Source organism: Misgurnus anguillicaudatus, chromosome 22, assembly GCF_027580225.2.
Source record: "Misgurnus anguillicaudatus chromosome 22, ASM2758022v2, whole genome shotgun sequence".
In the NCBI taxonomy this organism is placed as follows: Eukaryota; Metazoa; Chordata; class Actinopteri; order Cypriniformes; family Cobitidae; genus Misgurnus; species Misgurnus anguillicaudatus.
The window spans coordinates 36,953,169-36,973,008 of record NC_073358.2 but is presented as its reverse complement, the minus strand read 5'-3'; the positions used below and the strand labels follow the sequence as shown (position 1 = coordinate 36,973,008).

The window sequence follows — 19,840 nt, the reverse complement described above, 5'->3', positions numbered from 1 at the left end:
ACGCTCGACGTTGACATCCGGCATTCCGCAAGAAAATGAAAAGAAAGCGAGCGTTGCACGCGCTAGGTTGAGATGAGATCACCTGTATCGGATGGATTAAATTAGATATCCCGGTGTAGTTATAACACAAAAGAGAACACATGTTGACAAGATCGAATGAGCAGCACGAGCCGGAGGCAATTTTTGAAGGACTCTTGATCTGGTTGAGTGGACAGAGTAATCGGTTAATGGCAATCTGATATTTGCCTGATCTAATACAGCGACTGCGCCAGACAAATCAAAGCATTTCTGACTTCATTTCCAGCATCGAAACGTCGCACAGGTAGAGTACAGTTTTTCATTATACGACAAAATGGGTTTTAAATGTTTTTTATGAACATTTAACAGACCAATTATAAATAAATAACTAATTAAAAACAAATGTAACAAATTAAACCGTTTTTAGTAGTGTTTCAGTTAACAAACGCTTGATTTAGCAGAGATCAGTGTCAGATGACACTTTCTGTTTACATGATGCGGATCACGGTATTAAAAATAAATAAATAAATATTTTTATGTAGTAAATAGTATACACGCACTATGTTATTTTGTTGGTTTACCAGTTTGTCTGTGGCGATGCTTGGCACCAAACTGTTTTGTCACCTGCGTAGAATTTAAAATAAAAAACAAACAGGAAATTGTAGACGGGGTTTTTTTTTTGGGAAGTCATGTGGATGACATATGATACTGGAGTTTTTAGCTTTGCCAAACCTCGGATATTCCACGTCAAGGTTTATCTTTACCTGTAAATACACCTCACCCAAATAAGGGCATTAGTCAGCTGTCATGACTCAGAGTAGTCTGATCAGTAATTGCATGCAAACAATCCAGTATGCCTCAGGATGAGGTTTGTGAGTTATTTATTAATGACATCGAATCACATGAATTCAAAATAGATTTTTTGGGGGGGACTTTAAGTTTGAATTGTCATCCCTAGAGATATCTATAAACCAGCGTGCACCACAACAATGACAAAATTTAGGTTTAGGAGATAGTATTCAAATTATACAGTATCTCACTTTCTCCAATACGGATAAGTGATTTATGACATCATCCTGCATTTCAACTACTCATCAGATTCCAGGCTGTGAGGTAAACTGATGCTATTGATTACTATAAAAGCAGGAGGGCCAATTCACTATGTCCCGCCCTGATTTCCTGTTTAAGTGGAAATTCCGAAGAAGGATTTAACAAAGGACTGTAACACCTTAGTTTCAACTTCACCTGTTTACATGTCTGTCTTTCCTCTAGTGAACGATGAATCACCTGTCTTTGAGTGAGCTGTGCTGTCTCTTCTGCTGTCCTCCATGCCCAAGCAAAATCGCCTCCAAGCTGGCTTTTCTCCCTCCAGAGCCCACTTACACTTTAATTTCTGATGAGAGTGGCAGTCGATGGACCCTTCACCTATCTGAGCGTGCCGATTGGCAGTATTCCACCCGGGAGAAAGACGCCATTGAGTGCTTCATGACCCGGACATCTAGGGGGAACCGCATCGCTTGCATGTTTGTGCGATGTTCTCCCAATGCTCGCTATACCCTGTTGTTTTCCCACGGTAACGCTGTAGACTTGGGACAGATGAGTAGCTTCTACATCGGCCTGGGATCCCGCATCAATTGTAACGTGTTCTCCTATGACTACTCTGGCTATGGAGCAAGCTCAGGAAAGCCCTCAGAGAAAAATTTGTATGCTGATGTAGAAGCGGCCTGGCACGCGCTGCGAACAAGGTGAGAATTGAGTACAGATGATAGTCTTATCACCTTGGAAGCTATACGCATGTTTAGAATAATGTGGTTGTTATTTTCACTAAAGTATTACTAATTTGTTTTGATAATTGCCCCCCACATTCTATTTAAAGAGACGGTCATTCCAAAAAGGAAATCTTGTATTTATTTGCTTATGTTGTTCCAAATCTGTATGTTTTTTGTGAAGAATATTTGTATTTTTCTATACGGTGCAAGTGAACGGAAATTAAGGCTGTCTTTGACTAACGTTTTGCCTGCATTTGACTTTGGTTTTCTTGGGAAAAGTCATGCGGATTTGGAACAACATGATGATAAGAAAACAGTGACAGAATTTTATTTTTGATACTTTGGAGTATGTAATTTGTTATTACAAAACGCAAACTATATATTAGTCTTCTGTGCCCCTATAGATCATAGTAACAATAGATGATATTTGTTCAGTCTGGTTGGTTTACACCACATTTGGTGTAGCAAATTTTTTTGATCAACTACAGAGGTTTCACGTTTACCGTTGTATTTGTCTTGTCCTGTTTTATCCGTCCTTCTGAAAATTCCAAGGGCTTGGGGAATATACATGGGGAATATATTGTATCCCATCCCCCAGTCCGCTTGCCCAGTGCTTCTTTTAAGTGCTTGGGGGAGGAAATGATTTTGCCGATGGACGGGTCATGTTTTGATGTTTAAATTGTGAAGTCTGCAGCAATAGAAAGTTTCATTTCTTCATAGCAGAAACACTTTTTGCTCAAACCTCAAACATCTTTAAGTTTTGGCTTAGTTGAGTATTTGAGAGATGACAGATAAAGACTCGGGTAAGGCCTTTTGAGATATCACGTGCGCAGTATTATCCGTGTATCCATTTCTCCTCATATCCGTGTCAACTGTGGTCATGGATCATGGAAAATTGGTGTGCCCTTCGATGTGAAGATGCTTCAGCGTTGTTCATCCAAGAGAAAACACAAAGAGACTTTGTGTGCGTGACCGCATGAATGTTTTCAGTAAGTGTGTGGAATAGTCGTGTTCCTGCGTGGGTGTGTGTTATGCTGTGTGCATGCTGCTGTGTATGTGTGTGTTGTAAAGCACAGCTGATGCTCATAAACACAGTCTGCATTGTTTTGTCAAATCAGGTCCCTGAGGTATTGGGTTTACCCCGTGAAGCATTTTTCTGTGGTCATTTTAGATGTTCTCAAGGGTTACCGTGTCAGGCACAGATCAAGCTTAAAGCCAGGTCGGTCCTGAAAGGACACTAGGTTCATATTTAATATCAAGATAAACCAGTTTGGTAGTCATTCTAAAGCAATGTGTATAGGTTTTTCCTTTCTCATTATGTAATGGCAGTTAATGTCGTGTCTGTGTATGTGTTTTTATTCAGTGATGCTTGAAAGTATGTAAAGCGTTTGTTTGATAGGCCAGCCTACTTACTCCAATACCTCTATCTAAGTCTTATATCTGTTAAACAATGGCCGTTGCTGAAAACCTTTTTTTGTTGTTCACAAATTTTGGCAAGTCCCCACCATATGCAGTCCCTTACCCATTAACCCATTATCAATATCTGCATTTCTAGAGGATTATTTATTCTGTCATAGCTGACCAGCTTTTTTTAAAGCAGGTATATGGTTTTAGGCTAGGCCCTTAGAATCCAAATTGAGAGAAAACGTACAAACTGGCTAATGGCTGAGAATTATCAAAGCCATCTGATAATTAATTAATTTTGAGTTCTCAAACAGCAAACGTACAATTTGTCAAGTAATGCTGTTGGCATTCAAAGTTATCAACTGTAAATTGGAGATTTTTTTATACGGGTTATTTGCTTTTTTTCTTTTGCATGACCATTGTGTTTTGGGGTCCTGAAAACGTAAACTTTAAAGACCACTTTTAAAGTGCAAGTTTTTAATAACGAAGACTCTGTGTAGGATAAATGTGAATCTGTGATAACAAATTAGTCTAGTATAACCAAAACAATATTCCACTTTCTTAAAAATTTTTTAGATAATTTACTCACCCCCCCATGTAATCCAAAATGTTGATGTCTGTCTTCCTTTGTTCAGTCGAGAAGGAATTAAGTTTAACATTTTAAACAATAAACTAACATAAGGACATTAATTGGTATCATTCCACATACAACAACATCAAATTGGTCCTTTTCTCCACACTTTTAAACACTGGGGCGGTAGTTTTGCATAGGTCATGCTTGACCTTTCGACTTCATGACACATTACGTGTGGTTGCACTGGTGCCTCACATGGATAGTGCAAGACGAGAAGTTGTGGTTTAAAAGTGCATATTTTTATTTCCGAAAAAGACCATTATGCCTCGTTTGGGATTGTTTAAAGCCCTTTGATGCTCTGTTGAAACAACAATTTTGAACTGCATTTAAACTATAATGTGTTGGGGTCCAATAAAGTCTATTAAATTGAGAAAAATCCTGGGATGTTTTTCTTAAAAAAAAATATTTCTTCTCGACTGAACAAAGAAAGACAACAACATTTTGGAAGACATGGGGGTGAGTAAATTGTTGGGATTTATTTTAAGAAAGTGGAGTAATCCTTTAAGGCTTCTCCAAAAAAGTTTACCGCCTAAACAAATTGTCTTGATGCATTTGCCATCTTGATTGTTTGTTTGTATTTATCGCGCTCGGTAGATGAATGCATATGTGTGCATGTGTGGAGTGTTTCTCTACAAGGAAGCATCGCCATCTACTGCCCTGGCATACTTAATACAGTGGATTCCATGTAAATGCAGATGTTTTTTGAGAGCGTTGTCGTGTTTACGTGATTTTTTTTTTTATAAACGCAAAGGGAAAACTTTTCTGTTCATTAGTACCTAGTTGTTGTTTAATCACAGCATTAAACATTAGATTTGTCTTGAAGTTGTGGTTACCCAGCTGTTATTGCCTGCGTAGTGACTGCAGTAAAGGGGATCGCACACCCGCCCCGCCGCTCAGCACCGCGCCCTTCTAAATAAATAAAAAAAATTTTTTTCTATGAGTATAAGCACCGCGGTGGTGCCTATTTGCGCCGCCCAGCTGTGACTCAGGAAGTTGTTCAAATCCCTGTCGCGGCACACAGCGCCACTCACATACTTTAACATTAAATAACATCATATTTGTCCCAAATCATTAACGATTAACATTGGCTGCTAACGTATATTTTGCATTTTGAAGTAGACGCTATCTGACGAAGCTCGCGCTATTTAATGTGCATTTCCGGTTTACAATAGTTCCGAGTTGTCCTAGACGCGACGCTGAGCTGCGCGGCCGGTGTGCGATCCCCTTAAGGATTAGTCCATTTTCTAAAAAAAAAATCCAGACCATTTACTCCACCACCATGTCATCCAAAATGATGGTGTCTTTCTTTGTTTAGTCGAGAAGAAATTATGTTTTGGGGGGAACGTTCCAGGATTTTTCTCATTTTAATGGACTTTAATGGACCCCAACACGTAACAGTTTTAATGCAGTTTAAAATTGCAGTTTCAAAGGACTCTAAATGATCCCAGGTTTTGCATATAGGTCATCCGTGACCTCGTGACGTAAAAGTGCATTTTTTTATTTTTCTTGCCAAAAATGACAATCGTTTCGCTAGATAAGACCCTTATGCATCGTTTGAGATTGTTTAGATTCCTTTGAAACTGCACTTTTAAACTGCATTTGAACTGTTAAGTGTTGGGTCCATTAAAGTCCATTAAAATGCGAAAAATCCTGGAATGTTTTCCTCAAAAAACATAGTTTCTTCTCGACTCAACGGAGACAGACATCAACATTTTGGATGACATGTTGGTGAGTAAATTATGGACTACTCCTTTAAAGATATAGCCTAGTCCTTCTCAGAACGGCTATCATTAAGAATGCCAGGTATTGGGTTATCGATCATTCTTTTTTTGAGTGGCCAGTGCTTTGATTTTATTATGGGTAATCATCTCATGTCTGGTAGCAGGATCACAATTTTATGATTATGTCCACTACAGTACGTAAGGTCAGTACGTAGGTTTGACTTGGTACAGACACCAGGTCTGCTTAATGTTGGGGTAGTGATCACTCTGTCAAGGTTTTTTTTTTACATTATCCTATATATAGCATTTGAATATGATTTGAATTAAAATGGTTTTATTATATGAGGAGAAACCCCAGGGTATGAGTCACAAAACTAGCACGGCTATTTAAGACTTTGATACCCATTAAATAATAAATTGCTGTGGTGGATAAGATATGGGTGTTCCATGGGACAGTAAATGTAACTGTGTTATTATAACAAAATTATTGCTTCATTGTTTAGTCATTTCATGACTTAACAAGCAACATTTTTGCATGAATGTTCCTCCAAAGAAAATTGGTTGCAGATGGGCTTCCAAAGTGCTATTACATCATGTCAAATTTAGCTTAGACTGTAATAGAAGGATCAAATGTATTCATCTACTCATCTCAAAACCATTTTTAGTTTTGTTTCATCACATTGGGCTGTGAAGAATCCATTTTGGTATACATGACGTTATGTAAATGTTGGATTCAGATGTGCTTTGATGCCTTGTAACTGCAGTGAAGACAGATTTTCGGACATATGTTTGTACTTACCTTCTCTGAAATGTTTTTGTTTCTAGTTACAAAGACAAATGGAGCATCCCAAAACTAAAGTGACCGTGTTTCTTCAGTCTTTGTTTACTTTTCTTTAGTGTAAGAGTAGTACAGACACACCTTTCAGCTCATCCAGGTGAGTCAGTGTTGAAACATCAGGCGGGGCTGTTCAAATACAGACTGATACATGTATCTGTTAAATGTTTGCAATGAGCGTGGTTGGCACGGAGAACACCAGCGCAATGTTTTGAGTGCCAGGTTCACGTATAAGGGGTTGGCCCGAATATTACCATCTGTTATTATCACAGCTAGCTATTGCAGTAGGCTTCTTTCTGTGTCATATGCGTTTACAACCAGGCACAATAATTTGCATCAGTGGTTTGGTAGCAAGGCTACCTAATAGAAGTGTGTTTAAATTACAGATGGGAACATCTGGTGCTGTCTTCACCACAGTTTTCCTGACTTGTATTGTTTAAAGTACACGTCGTTGTCTGTAAACGCTTAAATGTCTGAAACCATTCCGGTGTGACATGCACAGAAGGGAAGAAGCAAAGGAAATGGCTTTTGTCTCTGAGAGAGTTTCCCTCCTGAAGGGAATGAGTGTGATGTCATTAAGGAAGCGCCACGGCAACGGGCAGCAGCAGCTGTGTTGAAAGAGACCCTGCCCCCCAATGTGAAATAATGACTATTGTACGAGTATTTTTGGGATGGCGGCCTGTGAGAGTTGTGTATCGGTATTTCACTGAGCACAAATCCCTCTGAGAGGTGATGGGGGAGGTGCCAACTGCCTGTTCTCCAAGTCAAATATTGATTGGTTGCCTAGCAACTGAGTCCTGGGAGGATGGACCTGGTTGCAGTCATAGCAACATTGTCTACCCAGGAAGTAAAAAAACTTCCTGATGTTGCCACACAGCAAGCAAAGGATGTTTACTGCTACTTGGTGTCCCAAAGTTTATCAGTTTGGGTTTGGTCTGAAGACAGCTAGTGTGTCCGTGATTTTCACACGTTACCCCTAAATTTTATTATACTTCTTCAGATGTGAAGGGAAACATTTTTGCATACCCTTCATTTAGTGCTTTATGCATGCTAAAATTATTAGGTCTGTAAGGCGCTACCATCTCTTTGTAAAGGTAGTTGAATGAAAAGCTATTCAGCAGACCCTCAGTACTCCCTCGAGTTTGAATCTGAGAACATGTAGGCCCCCTGTAGCGGTCCTCAAGATTTTTCCATTTAAAAGACGAAAACTGATTTTCAAGCAACTTGCTTTCATTTCTCTCTTGCTTGAGCATTTGTGCTGATGTTCTTCAAAACAAATCCAGCTTCTCACATGATCTCTCAGAGTAATTGAAGAATCATGTGATTTACATTCCTTCCTTAGACAAAACTAATGACTGTATAGACCCCTTCACGGTTCACGTCACAGGCAGTTTCCACTGCGCATGTCAGGGTCAGAAAAGCCATTACAGCAGATAGAGTTGCGTATTATTCGGTATCGTCAAAAATGCCTACTTACGTCGTGGGTTGTGAAAATCGCACCAGGTCTTTCGTTAAGTTTTCGCGATTCATGCAGAATCTCAAAAACAAAAAAATACAACATCTTCAGCTGCAAGCAATTAACGTGCAGACTGGAACAATGCAAATATCAAAGAGGCTTGTGTTTGTTGTGTTCATTTCATTTGAGGTAAGTCATAATTTTTCAGTCCTGTTAGATTACATTATAAAGCCTGGATGGTATGAACAGTTTGACCCCATGCTGCACGCGCACCCGATAGTCATTCAATGTTTACAAACTTTGAAGGGGTCTATGGGTCTCAATGGCTCATTGTAAAGGTGAAGAAACTTAAGAGATTTTAAGATTTGATTTACTCTGTGAGACATTCGTAGGTTGAGTTTGTTTGAAGATTCATGCATTTCAATGTAGATTTTTAAACAGACACCAGATTGCAATGTTTGCTGGGTTTGACTGAATTAATATTATGACATTACTGGTGTTTGTTGTTGGGAAAGGGACAATGGCAGTTGTTTCCCAACATTGACGGTTTAACAGCTAACTTGTTAAATATTTTGAAATTGCCGTTGTTAACCTGCCTATCATGGTACTAGGAAGTCTACATTTGTACTATCAATGTTTAGACTCCACGTCCACCAAAGGGTTTGAAAGCAGCTAAATATGCCTATCGCACTCCGACTGTGGGTGCTTGCCAGTCGCTGAATCCGAAACCACCTACTTCCACACTATATAGTCGAGGTGAGTAGGATGTCCGAATTCCTAGTATTCGAAAAACAGTAGGTGAAAAGTACCCAGATTACCTACTAATTCCAGCAAGATCCCGAAGTGTTCAATCACTTTACTATCCTAAAAGAGCTATACAATAAAGAAGGCAAGTAGTTGTAGTTGTCTGAAAGTGGTAAGGTGGCTCTAATCAAATGCAAATACATATATTAAACAGCTGTCCCTTGTGATTAAATGGCATTCCAGTTAACAACTAACTTGTTGTTATGACGACATACGCCATGTTGATACATTATGTGACATATATGTAGTATGTCCGAAATTTCATCTATCCATATTCATACTATATATTTCCGTCTGTTTTAACGGTCGATGATACTTCATCTTATTCCGTACCTACTGTAACAGTTTGCAGCAAGTTTTTCTTTAGCTGAGCGCTGTGGTTGTTCTGATACATCAGGGTTTTTTAAAGTAATTTTTTTGGGCCATGTTGCCTTTATTTGATAGACAGTAACTGAGAGACGACAGGAAAGTACAGGGTGGAGAGAGGGGTATGAGATCGGCAAAGGACCTTCAGCTGGGATTCGACCTTGGGGCGCCGGATGAGCGTCTGCCCTATATGTCGGACTGTCCACTACACCATTGGCTCCTCATCTGTTTTGTTTATCAGTCCTTACGTGATTGACCGGTTGGTTGTTGTGGTCATAGACATTATATACGTAGATGCATAAAAGACTGCCTATTGGAGCTGAGGTTTTTAGCATGGCTGCCATCTTGGATGGGTTCCCAATGCGCCCCCCTGCATTTATTTCTACAGAGAAAAGTGTATCCCCAACTACAATAATCATAACTCCCCGAATATTTTGGTTTGGTAACACGTAAGTAATGTTAGTTATGATGACGTAATATTATAAATGGTAAAATAACCAGAATTATCAGTCTTACTTGCGAAAGGTAATCCCATGCGTTCTTTTATCAATACTGCGCCAGTTATTGCAATCGTAAGCTGCACAAAAATATGGGCATAGTTGCTCGCTCTCTGTTGACTCAGATTGACTCTGGTGCTAGCATAGAGTGAGGAGACCCAACCAATATGGGGCAAAAAATTGCTTTCTTGGTATTTTTGTCTTGTTTTCAGCGAAAGTATCTAAAAATTCTTAAATGAAGATGTATTTTCTTAATAAGCAAAATGACCAAGAAAATAAGTCTAGTTTATAGGGACACACAATTTACAATTTAAGCAAATTTGTGTCTATAAAAAAAGTAAACTTTCTTATTCCATTGCCTTTTTTGGCTTGTTTTAAGCACTAATTTACTTACTTCATATTTTTGTCTAAAACTAGACTTACTTTCCTTGGTCATTTTGCTCATCAAGAAAATACATCTTAATTTAAGAGTTTTTAGATATTTTTACTGAAAACAAGACAAAAGTACTAAGTAAGAAAGTAGTGATGCACCGATGTATCGGCCGCCGATATTAATCGGCCGATATTTGATGCATTTGAAACCATCGGCATATCGGCAATGGCACGAGAAAGGCCGATACCGATTGTTTATTAATTAACTGCATAAAGAAATCCATTATATGTAAAAAATTTGTTAATGTTGTTAATAAAATAAATGCTGAATAGCTAAAACCACCTTTGAAGGTTGTCATGCTGTCTTATTATATTTGTTTTTGCTTAATTTGTGCCTCTCTTATTATGTTGGTCAGTTGAATGTTAATTAGATCCAATCCATGTTCAGTAAAAATAATTTGATGCAGAAATAAACTAGCTAATAGACCAACTGTATAGTATTGTATACAAGTGTTTAATATCGGTATCGGCATCGGTATCGGCCAGAAGTTGTCTGTTTAAATCGGTATCGGCCCAAAAAATCCTATTGGTGCATCCCTATAAGAATGTAATTTTTTGCAGTGCAGCACGTCATGAGGCGTCTACGCATATAATGTCTATGGTATGTATTGTCCCCCTATCTCCACTGTGATTTGAATGGCTGAGTGAAAAGTGACATTGACAAGCTGAGCGTTCTTCCCTAAGTTTAACATAATTCAAATTTCGATGCAAGGACAGTCACAGCTCTAGTACTGTCTGTATGACTGTACAATGTCAAGCCTGTATTCATACGGGATGCTCCAACCATAATGATAGATTTAAATATCAAAGATTAAAGACTTGGAGTTGTACAACAATGAGGCTCAATTCTGTTTGTACTTTGTACTTACAAACGCAACACTCTGATGCCTGCTTTATGTTTATATGAGAGATAGTGTTGCAATGTGGCATCTATAAACGCTTTTAAAATATTGCTTTTGTCAGAAGATCGGTTGTGCACACATTTACGAACCAATTCTGCATCTTCATGCACTTTGTACCTCCAAAACAGTGACAGATTGACAGGTGATATCACAGACAGCAGGTCTTCTATATGTAAATGCGGTTGTGAGTTCCAAAAATGTACAGGCGTGAGTTTGGTTATAGAATGCTGTTGTCACTCCTAAATAACCAAACCGTGTGTAAACACAACGTATGTTTAAGTGCTATAATTGGGTCCCCAATGTTTTTATCAACCTAGAAAATGTGAAAAAGATCAACCCAGTAACTTAGTTTTGGTTAAACATTCTCTGCAAGCATGTGAAAAAATAGGTCATTGAAATTTGGCTCCCCTTGTGATGTCAGAAGGGGATAATAATACTGCCCCTTATCTGTACTATCCAACCACTGCAATGCCATTTAGTGCAGAGATCAGCTCATTTGCATTTTAAAGGACACACCCAAAATGGCACATTTTGCTCACACCTACAAAGTGGCCATTTTAACATGATATAATAAATTATTTATGGGGTATGGCGAAAACTTCACATATGTACTCTGGGGACACCAAAGGTTTAATTTACATTTTAAAAAGTCTTGTGAATGTCCCCTTTAAGGACTTGTGCTACTGTATTTTTGTGTGGTGTGACTATGCCCTGCTTGTAATTAAAGGTAAATATTTACATGTATTTGCGGTCATATGATGCTAATTTTCAGTTTCAGCCTCAAACCAGTTCTGTCACCTTCTGTATGCTGTCATGACAGCAGTCAAACACGCACTAGAGAAACCAATCAAACCAACATGTTAACAGGGATGGGCAGTATTTCAAATACATGTATTTAAAATACGTATTTGAAATACAAAATAGTATTTTGTATTTTGTATTTTAAAGCCTTTGAAAAAAATGAAATGTAATTTGTATTTAAATACATTTAAGATGAGTATTTTTGTATTTTAAAATACTCAAAATACTTTGAGCCAGTCAACCAGTCAGGGTGCTGTTTTCATGCATCAACTAGTTCAGACCAGACAGCAGAGTTCAGGTAAGCAAATATATCTGTGCAGCTTTTAGTGGGCAATAATTGAAATGTTGGAGTGGGAAATAAAGCAAAGGCGATTGAATTATTGGGTGTGATTTGATGTGTGTTATAACTGTCGCAAAGGAAAATTCAAATTCACACTTGCACGTTGGCAGGCAGTTGCACGCTACAGTTGCACTTGCACATTGCACGACTGAGACAGAGTGTGGAACGCTGACAAATTGGCCTACACTTTTGACTTAAAGGAAAACCACAATTTTTTATATTTTATGTTCTTACCTCAACTTAGACAAATTAATACATAACTATCTTTTTTCAATGCATGGAGGAAGAGCACATAGTTTGCAGCATTTGGACCTCAGCGCGCAGTAACATAAGGAGTAATGATGTTACTGCGCCAGAGGTTGAAGTGCTGCAAACTATGTGCTCTTCCGCCATACAATATAGTTCTCATTTTTTATTCACTTAAAATCACGTTTTATTTTGTGCCACCATACTTACTCGTGTAACTATGTAACAGTCTTGAAAATAGGGAAAACATGGAAGTGTTTGGTGGCTTCTAAATTCATCCCTGTTTGGATCCTAAGGAATAAATGGGACTAGGCTAAATGCTAACATATTCATGACATGCTGTGCAAAGATTAAGTGCACATACAGTATTGAAAAAAGATAGGCATGTATTAATTCATCAGGTAAGAACATAGTAAAATATTGAAAAACTGTGTAAACCTAAAAGGCTTTTATTCTTGACGTGCTTTCCATTGTATAATTCTGTGAAATGACAGAGGGCGACTTGTGAGTAATTGTTCTCAAAACCATCAAAAAGCAGCAATGAGAGGAATTAGTTTGCCGAATAATTTGTCTCGTGAGACGTTTGTAAATGCATGGATTTCTTAACATATAAACTGATTAGGTTGTGGGTCATTTTGACGACACATGAAAAAGTTTTTATGATGTTTTTTATAAAACATCACTTTACTTGAAGGGGTGTTCATAAGGTTGACATGACACATTCATAATCATAACATGACACGTGTCATGAATATGAAGGAGATTTTATGGATATTTATGACAACTGTCATTAAGTGTCATTTGTTCAATTATGTCATTTTTATTGCAAAGATGACATTGTTTGAGATGTCTTTGTTATGACAACTTGACATTAAAGCAACACTATGTAATTTTTTTACCTTTAAATAATGTCTCTAAAATTATTTTGGTGATGGAACAACTTTTAACTGGACAAACTGTACTGTTGCTGCAACCTGAGCAGCCTCCTAGCTGCTACAAGCACACTCTGAAAGTGGCGGTGGAGGGTAGGAAACACAGCCCAGCCCCGCCCCTCCCCCTGCCTGCAGAAGACTGTCTGATACCAGGCACTGTTGCACTTTTCAACCACATGGGGGAGCTGTAAGTCATTTTTACATGGAAACTACATTGTGTTGCTTTAACCCATACATCATAACTTGCCATGACAACTTGACATTAACCAAGACAACATAACTGACCACTTTTTACCAGTGATACAAATATAATTTGTCATTAAAATGTCATTAAGTGTTAATCCTCTGTTAAATAGTTTTTATAACAGCATCATGAATATTCTTCAGTTCATAATGTTTATTTGACCGAGTATTAATAATATTTGACATAGTATTAACACTTAATGCCATTTAAATCATGGTTTAATGTAATGTTAACCCACAAAGCTATAGTTTCTTAAGTTTGATAATTATTGTTTATAATTTATATTAAGTTGTGTTGTATTGGTTTATGTGTCAAGTTGTCATAACAAAGATATCTCAAACAATGTCATCTTTGCATTAAAAATTACATAATTGAGTAAATGACACTTAATGGCAGTTGTCATAAATGTGCATAAAATCTTCTTCATGTTCATGACACATTTCATGTTATGATTATGAACGTGTCATGTCGGCCTTATGCACACCCCTTCAAGTAAAGAGTTACCAAGTTTTTTTTTCTAGTTTTCTATTTTTTACAGGGCAGGGGAAAGCAAGAGGTGCGTAAAATAAAATGAAAGTTTCTAAGTAGTTGCACACATCTAAATGCTTTTTGGCATTCAGAAATAGACAAAGATAGATTTCAGCCTAATAGGCATACTTGCACAGAATCACCAATTTCACATGTATTTTGTGTATTTTCAAAATACAAAATACTGTATTTGTATTTAAATACATTTTTCCTCACAGTATTTTGTATTTGTATTTAAATACATTTTTCGACACAGTATTTTGTATTTGTATTTGAAATACATTTCTATGTATTTATGCCCATCTCTGCATGTTAAGAGGGCATTACAGTACTGTGTAATTTCACATTTGGTACAGCAAAATGTACATCATGCTATTTAGGGTAAATTCAGGTTGATTGGGTACACTTAAAGGGATAGTTCACCCAAAAATGAAAATTCTGTCATTTTCTCACTCTCATGTTGTCACAAACCTGTATAAATGTCTTTGTTCTGATGAGCAAGTAGGAAGATATTTTAAGTAATGTTTGTGGCCAAACCGATCAGAAGCCCCATTGAAAAGGAATACTATAGAAGTGAATGGGGCTTCTGATCGGTGTGGTCACAAACATTCCTCAAAATATCCTTTGTGAAAGAAATTTATACAGATTTGTAACTACACGAGTGAGAGATGACAGAATTCTAATTTTGTGTGAACTTTTTTTTCCAGATGATTGTAAAAAAAAATGTCCCAGTCACCCTAAATTTACCCTGTATGTTTTCATTTCAATTCTGTGACCTAGATGAGGTGTGATCTGTTCATTTTGACAGATGAGAGTCAGTAGATAAATATATATGAGAAAAAACTGTGTTTACTTTCTCTTTCCAGGAAATGTTTGACATGACTGTTCCCTGTTATAGTATCTGTTACGTTCTGGCTCACACCTTTGCTCTTACGCTTAAGTAGACCAGACCAAATGAGGTTGTGTAATAATTAGGTGAGGTTTAAGTTTCTGCCACTCAGACTAACCACAAACCATCCTAATACACATAATACACCAGGCTTGGCTTAAATGGCATATAACCTTTTTTCGAATGTGAGAAACTCTGATGCATCAATGAAACCTTTACCATGTCTGTCCTGTTTTAAAACTAGATTACACAACCTGTACTACTGAATAAACTGTTTAATTGTGTATTTGATATTAGCATCATAAGAACAGAGTACGTGTGTATGTGTCTTGTTTGAACTAATCTTATAAATGTGACGTTCTAGGTACGGTATCAGACCGGAGAACATAATCATATATGGGCAGAGCATTGGCACGGTTCCTTCGGTTGATCTCGCCTCACGGTACGAGAGTGCTGCCGTTATCCTTCACTCCCCTCTGACCTCAGGCATGCGAGTGGCTTTTCCTGACACCAAGAAGACATACTGCTTTGATGCGTTTCCCAAGTGAGTCTCTTCTTTTTCTCTGCTTCTTTATTTGGTTGTAATATCCTAACAGTCTTGGACTAAGACTGGCTCTTGAGAAGCCATGTTGTAAGTGTTTGTGGAGAAGACGTGTGGTTGGATTGTTTGTTTTCCTGCCCCTACAGCTACAGTGATTGTGTGCCCTCTAGTGGCAAATATTTTAAAATCAGCAGTTTTAAGTATTTGTGACCATGGACCACAAAACCAGTCATAAGTAGCACGGGTATATTTTTGTAGCAATAAACAACAATGCATTGTATGGGTCAAAATCTTTTTTTTATGTATTTAGGTATTAAAGGGACACTCCACTTTTTTTTTTGAAAATATGCTCATTTTCCAGCTCCTCTAGAGTTCAACATTTGATTTTTACCATTTTGGAATCCATTCAGCCGATCTCCGGGTCTGGCGGTACCACTTTTAGCATAGCTTAGCATAGTCCATTGAATCTAATTAGACCATTAGCATCGCGCTAACAAAAACAAAAGAGTTTCAATATTTTTCCTATTTAAAACTTGACTCTTCTGTAGTTACATCGTTTACTAAGATAGACGGAAAATTAAACGTTGCGATTTTCTAGGCCAATATAGCTAGGAACTATACTCTCATTTTGGCGTAATATTCAAGGACTTTGCTGCTGTAACATGGCTGCAGCAGGCGCAAAAATATTACGCACCGCCTGAAAATCGTATTGAAAGTATCCAAGGGGACTATTTTCGGGCAGTGCATAATATCAATACGCCTGCTGCAGCCATGTTGCATCAGTAAAGTCCTTGATTATTACGCCAGAATAAGAGTATAGCTACTGAGCATGTGCTAAATAAGTTTCATCCATTACATTTGTCTCTCCTCCACATTACCATAATGATAATCTCAATGTAATCGTGTGCTTTCTTTTCTTTCAGCATTGATAAAATCTCCAAAGTCACTTCTCCGGTGCTGGTGATCCATGGTACGGAAGATGAGGTTATTGATTTTTCCCATGGACTGGCCCTGTATGAGCGCTGCCAAAGGCCCGCGGAGCCGCTGTGGGTGGAGGGGGCGGGCCACAACGATGTAGAGCTGTATGGACAGTACCTGGAACGCTTGAAACAGTTTGTTGCCCATGAACTTGTGAACTTATAAATGGAACCTCAAGATTAGGACTGACCTCACTTGATGAACGTTGGCAACTGTGAACCAGACTGCTTTTTTCCTCTCTCAATGAGTCACAGTGCTCTGGTATAGAGAACATGGGAGGAGTGTCCTTACTGCCTTTCTGAGGGTGTACCTGTGGTGGAGTGGACGAGGGGTCTGCTGGTTCAGTAGCCCTACGTTAGTTTCTGCTATGTGTCTTGATACTATGTACTAAAAAATTTAAACTCATTCCATAGTCTATACTATGATTTTGCTGTATGCATGTGTTTAGGATCATGTAAGAAATACAATACTGTACAAAGAGGTGCAACATTTTGACACATTATTTCACCATGCAGGTGATGCCAAATGTCCAGTACTGATCTTTGATGTTACTTTGTACTAGAAACGATGTTTATAACTTGTCTGTTTAACCACATTCTGTACATTGTATGTAATTTTATCCATTTAATTTGGATTTTGTTTTTGGATGTCCTCCAATGTAAATGTTTTGTCCTGTGAAAATAATGTTTTAAATGTCAAATAAACTTATAGACTTCGGAAATCAATGATACACTTAATTGTGGCTTAAACGGCCCAATCTAAAGGCACTTTCACTATCAACCAGAGTGTATTTTCTTCACTATTTGTGTATGTAAGAGGCTTGAAAATCAGTCAGATTACACATAAATGTTGTTGAACAACACACTTGATTCTGTATGGAATCATCACTAATTTCTACTGTCTTGACAAATGAAACCCATATGAAGAAATGCACACAACTGTTTTCTTCATGCCATGATAAAGCTGTTACTTTAGACCACTACTGCTAAATTTAGCAGGTGCAATGTAGAGTTTTTTTTATTATATAATCCTCATAAAGTTTTCCTTAGCGAACACATGATATGATATGAGTGTGGATGGATGTGTAAACGTGAGCTATCAATTTGTACTTCTGAAAAAGGTTTAGAATTTTGATAGTTAAAAAAAAAATGTTATTAAAATGGTAACAATTCTGTTACCGATGTAACTTGATTTACTATCCTATGTATGGCATAGAAAATGTTTTAAATGGTCGACTAATGTGCTTAATTCTTTTAAGATGTTTTTTTTTTTTGTTAAACACCCGTTACTGTATATAATGATATTGATAATAGTTATACTACAGAAGTGAAAATAAACATGTATTTAAAAAAACTAAAGACCCAAAAGAGTTATTGTGGGTAAAAGAGTAAGCAGATGTGTAAAGCGACCTCTTGTGGTGTGGACATAAATCATTAAAAATAACTGTTTTCTAAAGTTTGTTTTAAAGATTCAGTCATATTGGGTGGTTTCTTTATTTTAATGGGTTGGAGAACAATTTAGTTATTTTGTCGCTTTATAGGAGCAGTCCCACTATAGAGTGCCCTGAAATTACGTACATTACCAAAGGCAAATAGAGACTTTTGTATACTGTAAAATTGCTGTTTATACGCGTCCGTTGTCGGAGATAGTAAGCTTTTATTATGTGTAGTAAGTAATGCAACCAAGTGTAAACTTTTTTCTTATTTTTGAGAGCCATGTTGTAAATTAACCGTGAATAACTTTTTGTGATCCCAAACGTATTCATTTTTGACAATTGTTTTATGGCCCTGAGGTCAGGCACACCTCCTGGGTTCAATGACCTTTGCAGCCTGGGGCATTAAACATGGAAGTACAGAACACATGTGACCCATTTCTTAACAGTAGGAAATGTTTGAAGACAGGGCTAAAAGGCACTTAAATGAGTTCAAAGGATGAGAACAGAAAACAGGGCAGGCACATTATTGTGCAACGATAGGAAAACCTTCTTATAATCTTACTTGAAAGCAACCAGTGAATCCAAATTATCCTTTTCCAGCTGGGATCATTTCTAAACAAAATGAGTTTAAACTTTTAGATATGTGAAAATGTGGCTTTGGTATCTGATGAAAAGCTTGTTTATCCAAAATTCTCAAAATTTGAATATTTGCACAAGTTTTATAGAATGTAGCTGTGTACAATTGTTTTCTTTCGTTAAAATAAATAAATGTCAGACAGATGTATAATTCATGTATATTAAAGTGCAAATATTTATGCGTTTATAAAAATATGTAAATCAGATCTTATATATTTCACTGTCCATTAATTAATGGTTTAAGCTTTATTGTAATGGCATTAAGCTAATGAAAATAATTTTTAAAATTTAGTAACAATTTACAGCTAAATGTTTTTGTTAGGGTTACGGGTATTAAGAAATAAGGAAAATTGGAAATTACATATAAAAATCATGTACCAACTCTCTCCTCCCTTTGCTCTCATCGCTTTTCCAAATTACTAGAATTAACTTCCAATGACACCAAACTAATTTTAATTATTTTAACAATTTAATTTATTAAAGGGGACATTTCACAGGACTTTTTAAGATATAAAATAAATCTTTGGTGTCCCCAGAGTACATATGTGAAGTTCTAGCTCAAAATACAACATAGATTTAAATTTAAAATTACCACTTTGCAGATTAAAGGCGGTATTATCCCATTCTGACATCACAGGGGGGGCTAAATTTCAATTATCTATTTTTTCACATGGTTGCAGAGAGTGGTTTATCAAAACTAAGTTACTGAGTTGTTCTTTTTCACATTTTCTATGTTGATAGAAGCACTGGGGACAATTATAGCCCTTAAAAATGTAAAAGTCATGATTTCATGTTCCCTTTATTTATTTTGACAAATTTCCTGAAATAAATTTGTGAACGTATATAAAATCTTAACAGCTGTACTTCACACTTTAATCTGAGAGTCATATGCACATGATGACGATGATCCAAATTGGGCTGCAAGTGGCGCTAGCTCATAACTATTTCCTATAATACAAATTGTTTTCTTCCTCAAGGGGTCGCATTGAGGCTCAAAATCCTTATTGAGCTGCATTCACAATCTAACACTAAACATGTAAACGGTTTATTCCCAAGGATTGAACTAGTCAAACAGCTGGATATCCGACAATATCAACAAAATGATCAAACAAATATTTAACCAGTTATTCACATACGGTTTATTGCTCAGTGCTAAGCTGAGAAAAATACAACGTACATCAGCCTCTGTCTGTATTATGTTTTTTTTGCAAGTCACTTTTTAATCAATTAATATAATATATTTACAAAAGTATCGTATAACGATTTGTTGAAAAATATATAAAACAGGGAAAATTAAAAGTATAATTAAATAATAAATAACTGGTATGAAACTTTTACACGAATGACCGAAAAGCTTCATATAAATATACAGTGCGCTAGATGTCTGCATTTTCATCTTAAATGTTAAATTAATGGAAGAGATAAATATTCC

General features: G+C 37.0%; 1 protein-coding gene across 1 annotated transcript; it reads left to right on the top strand.

Annotated features, from left to right (window-relative positions):
- The first annotated feature begins 61 nt into the window (after positions 1-61).
- Positions 62-17,201, top strand: abhd17b (abhydrolase domain containing 17B, depalmitoylase). The gene is made up of 4 exons (XM_055199087.2): positions 62-322; positions 1,291-1,763; positions 15,183-15,362; positions 16,283-17,201. Exons 2-4 carry the CDS (start codon positions 1,297-1,299, stop codon positions 16,500-16,502), a joined length of 867 nt encoding a protein of 288 aa, XP_055055062.1. The 5' UTR covers positions 62-322; positions 1,291-1,296; the 3' UTR covers positions 16,503-17,201.
- Positions 17,202-19,840: the final 2,639 nt, after the last annotated feature.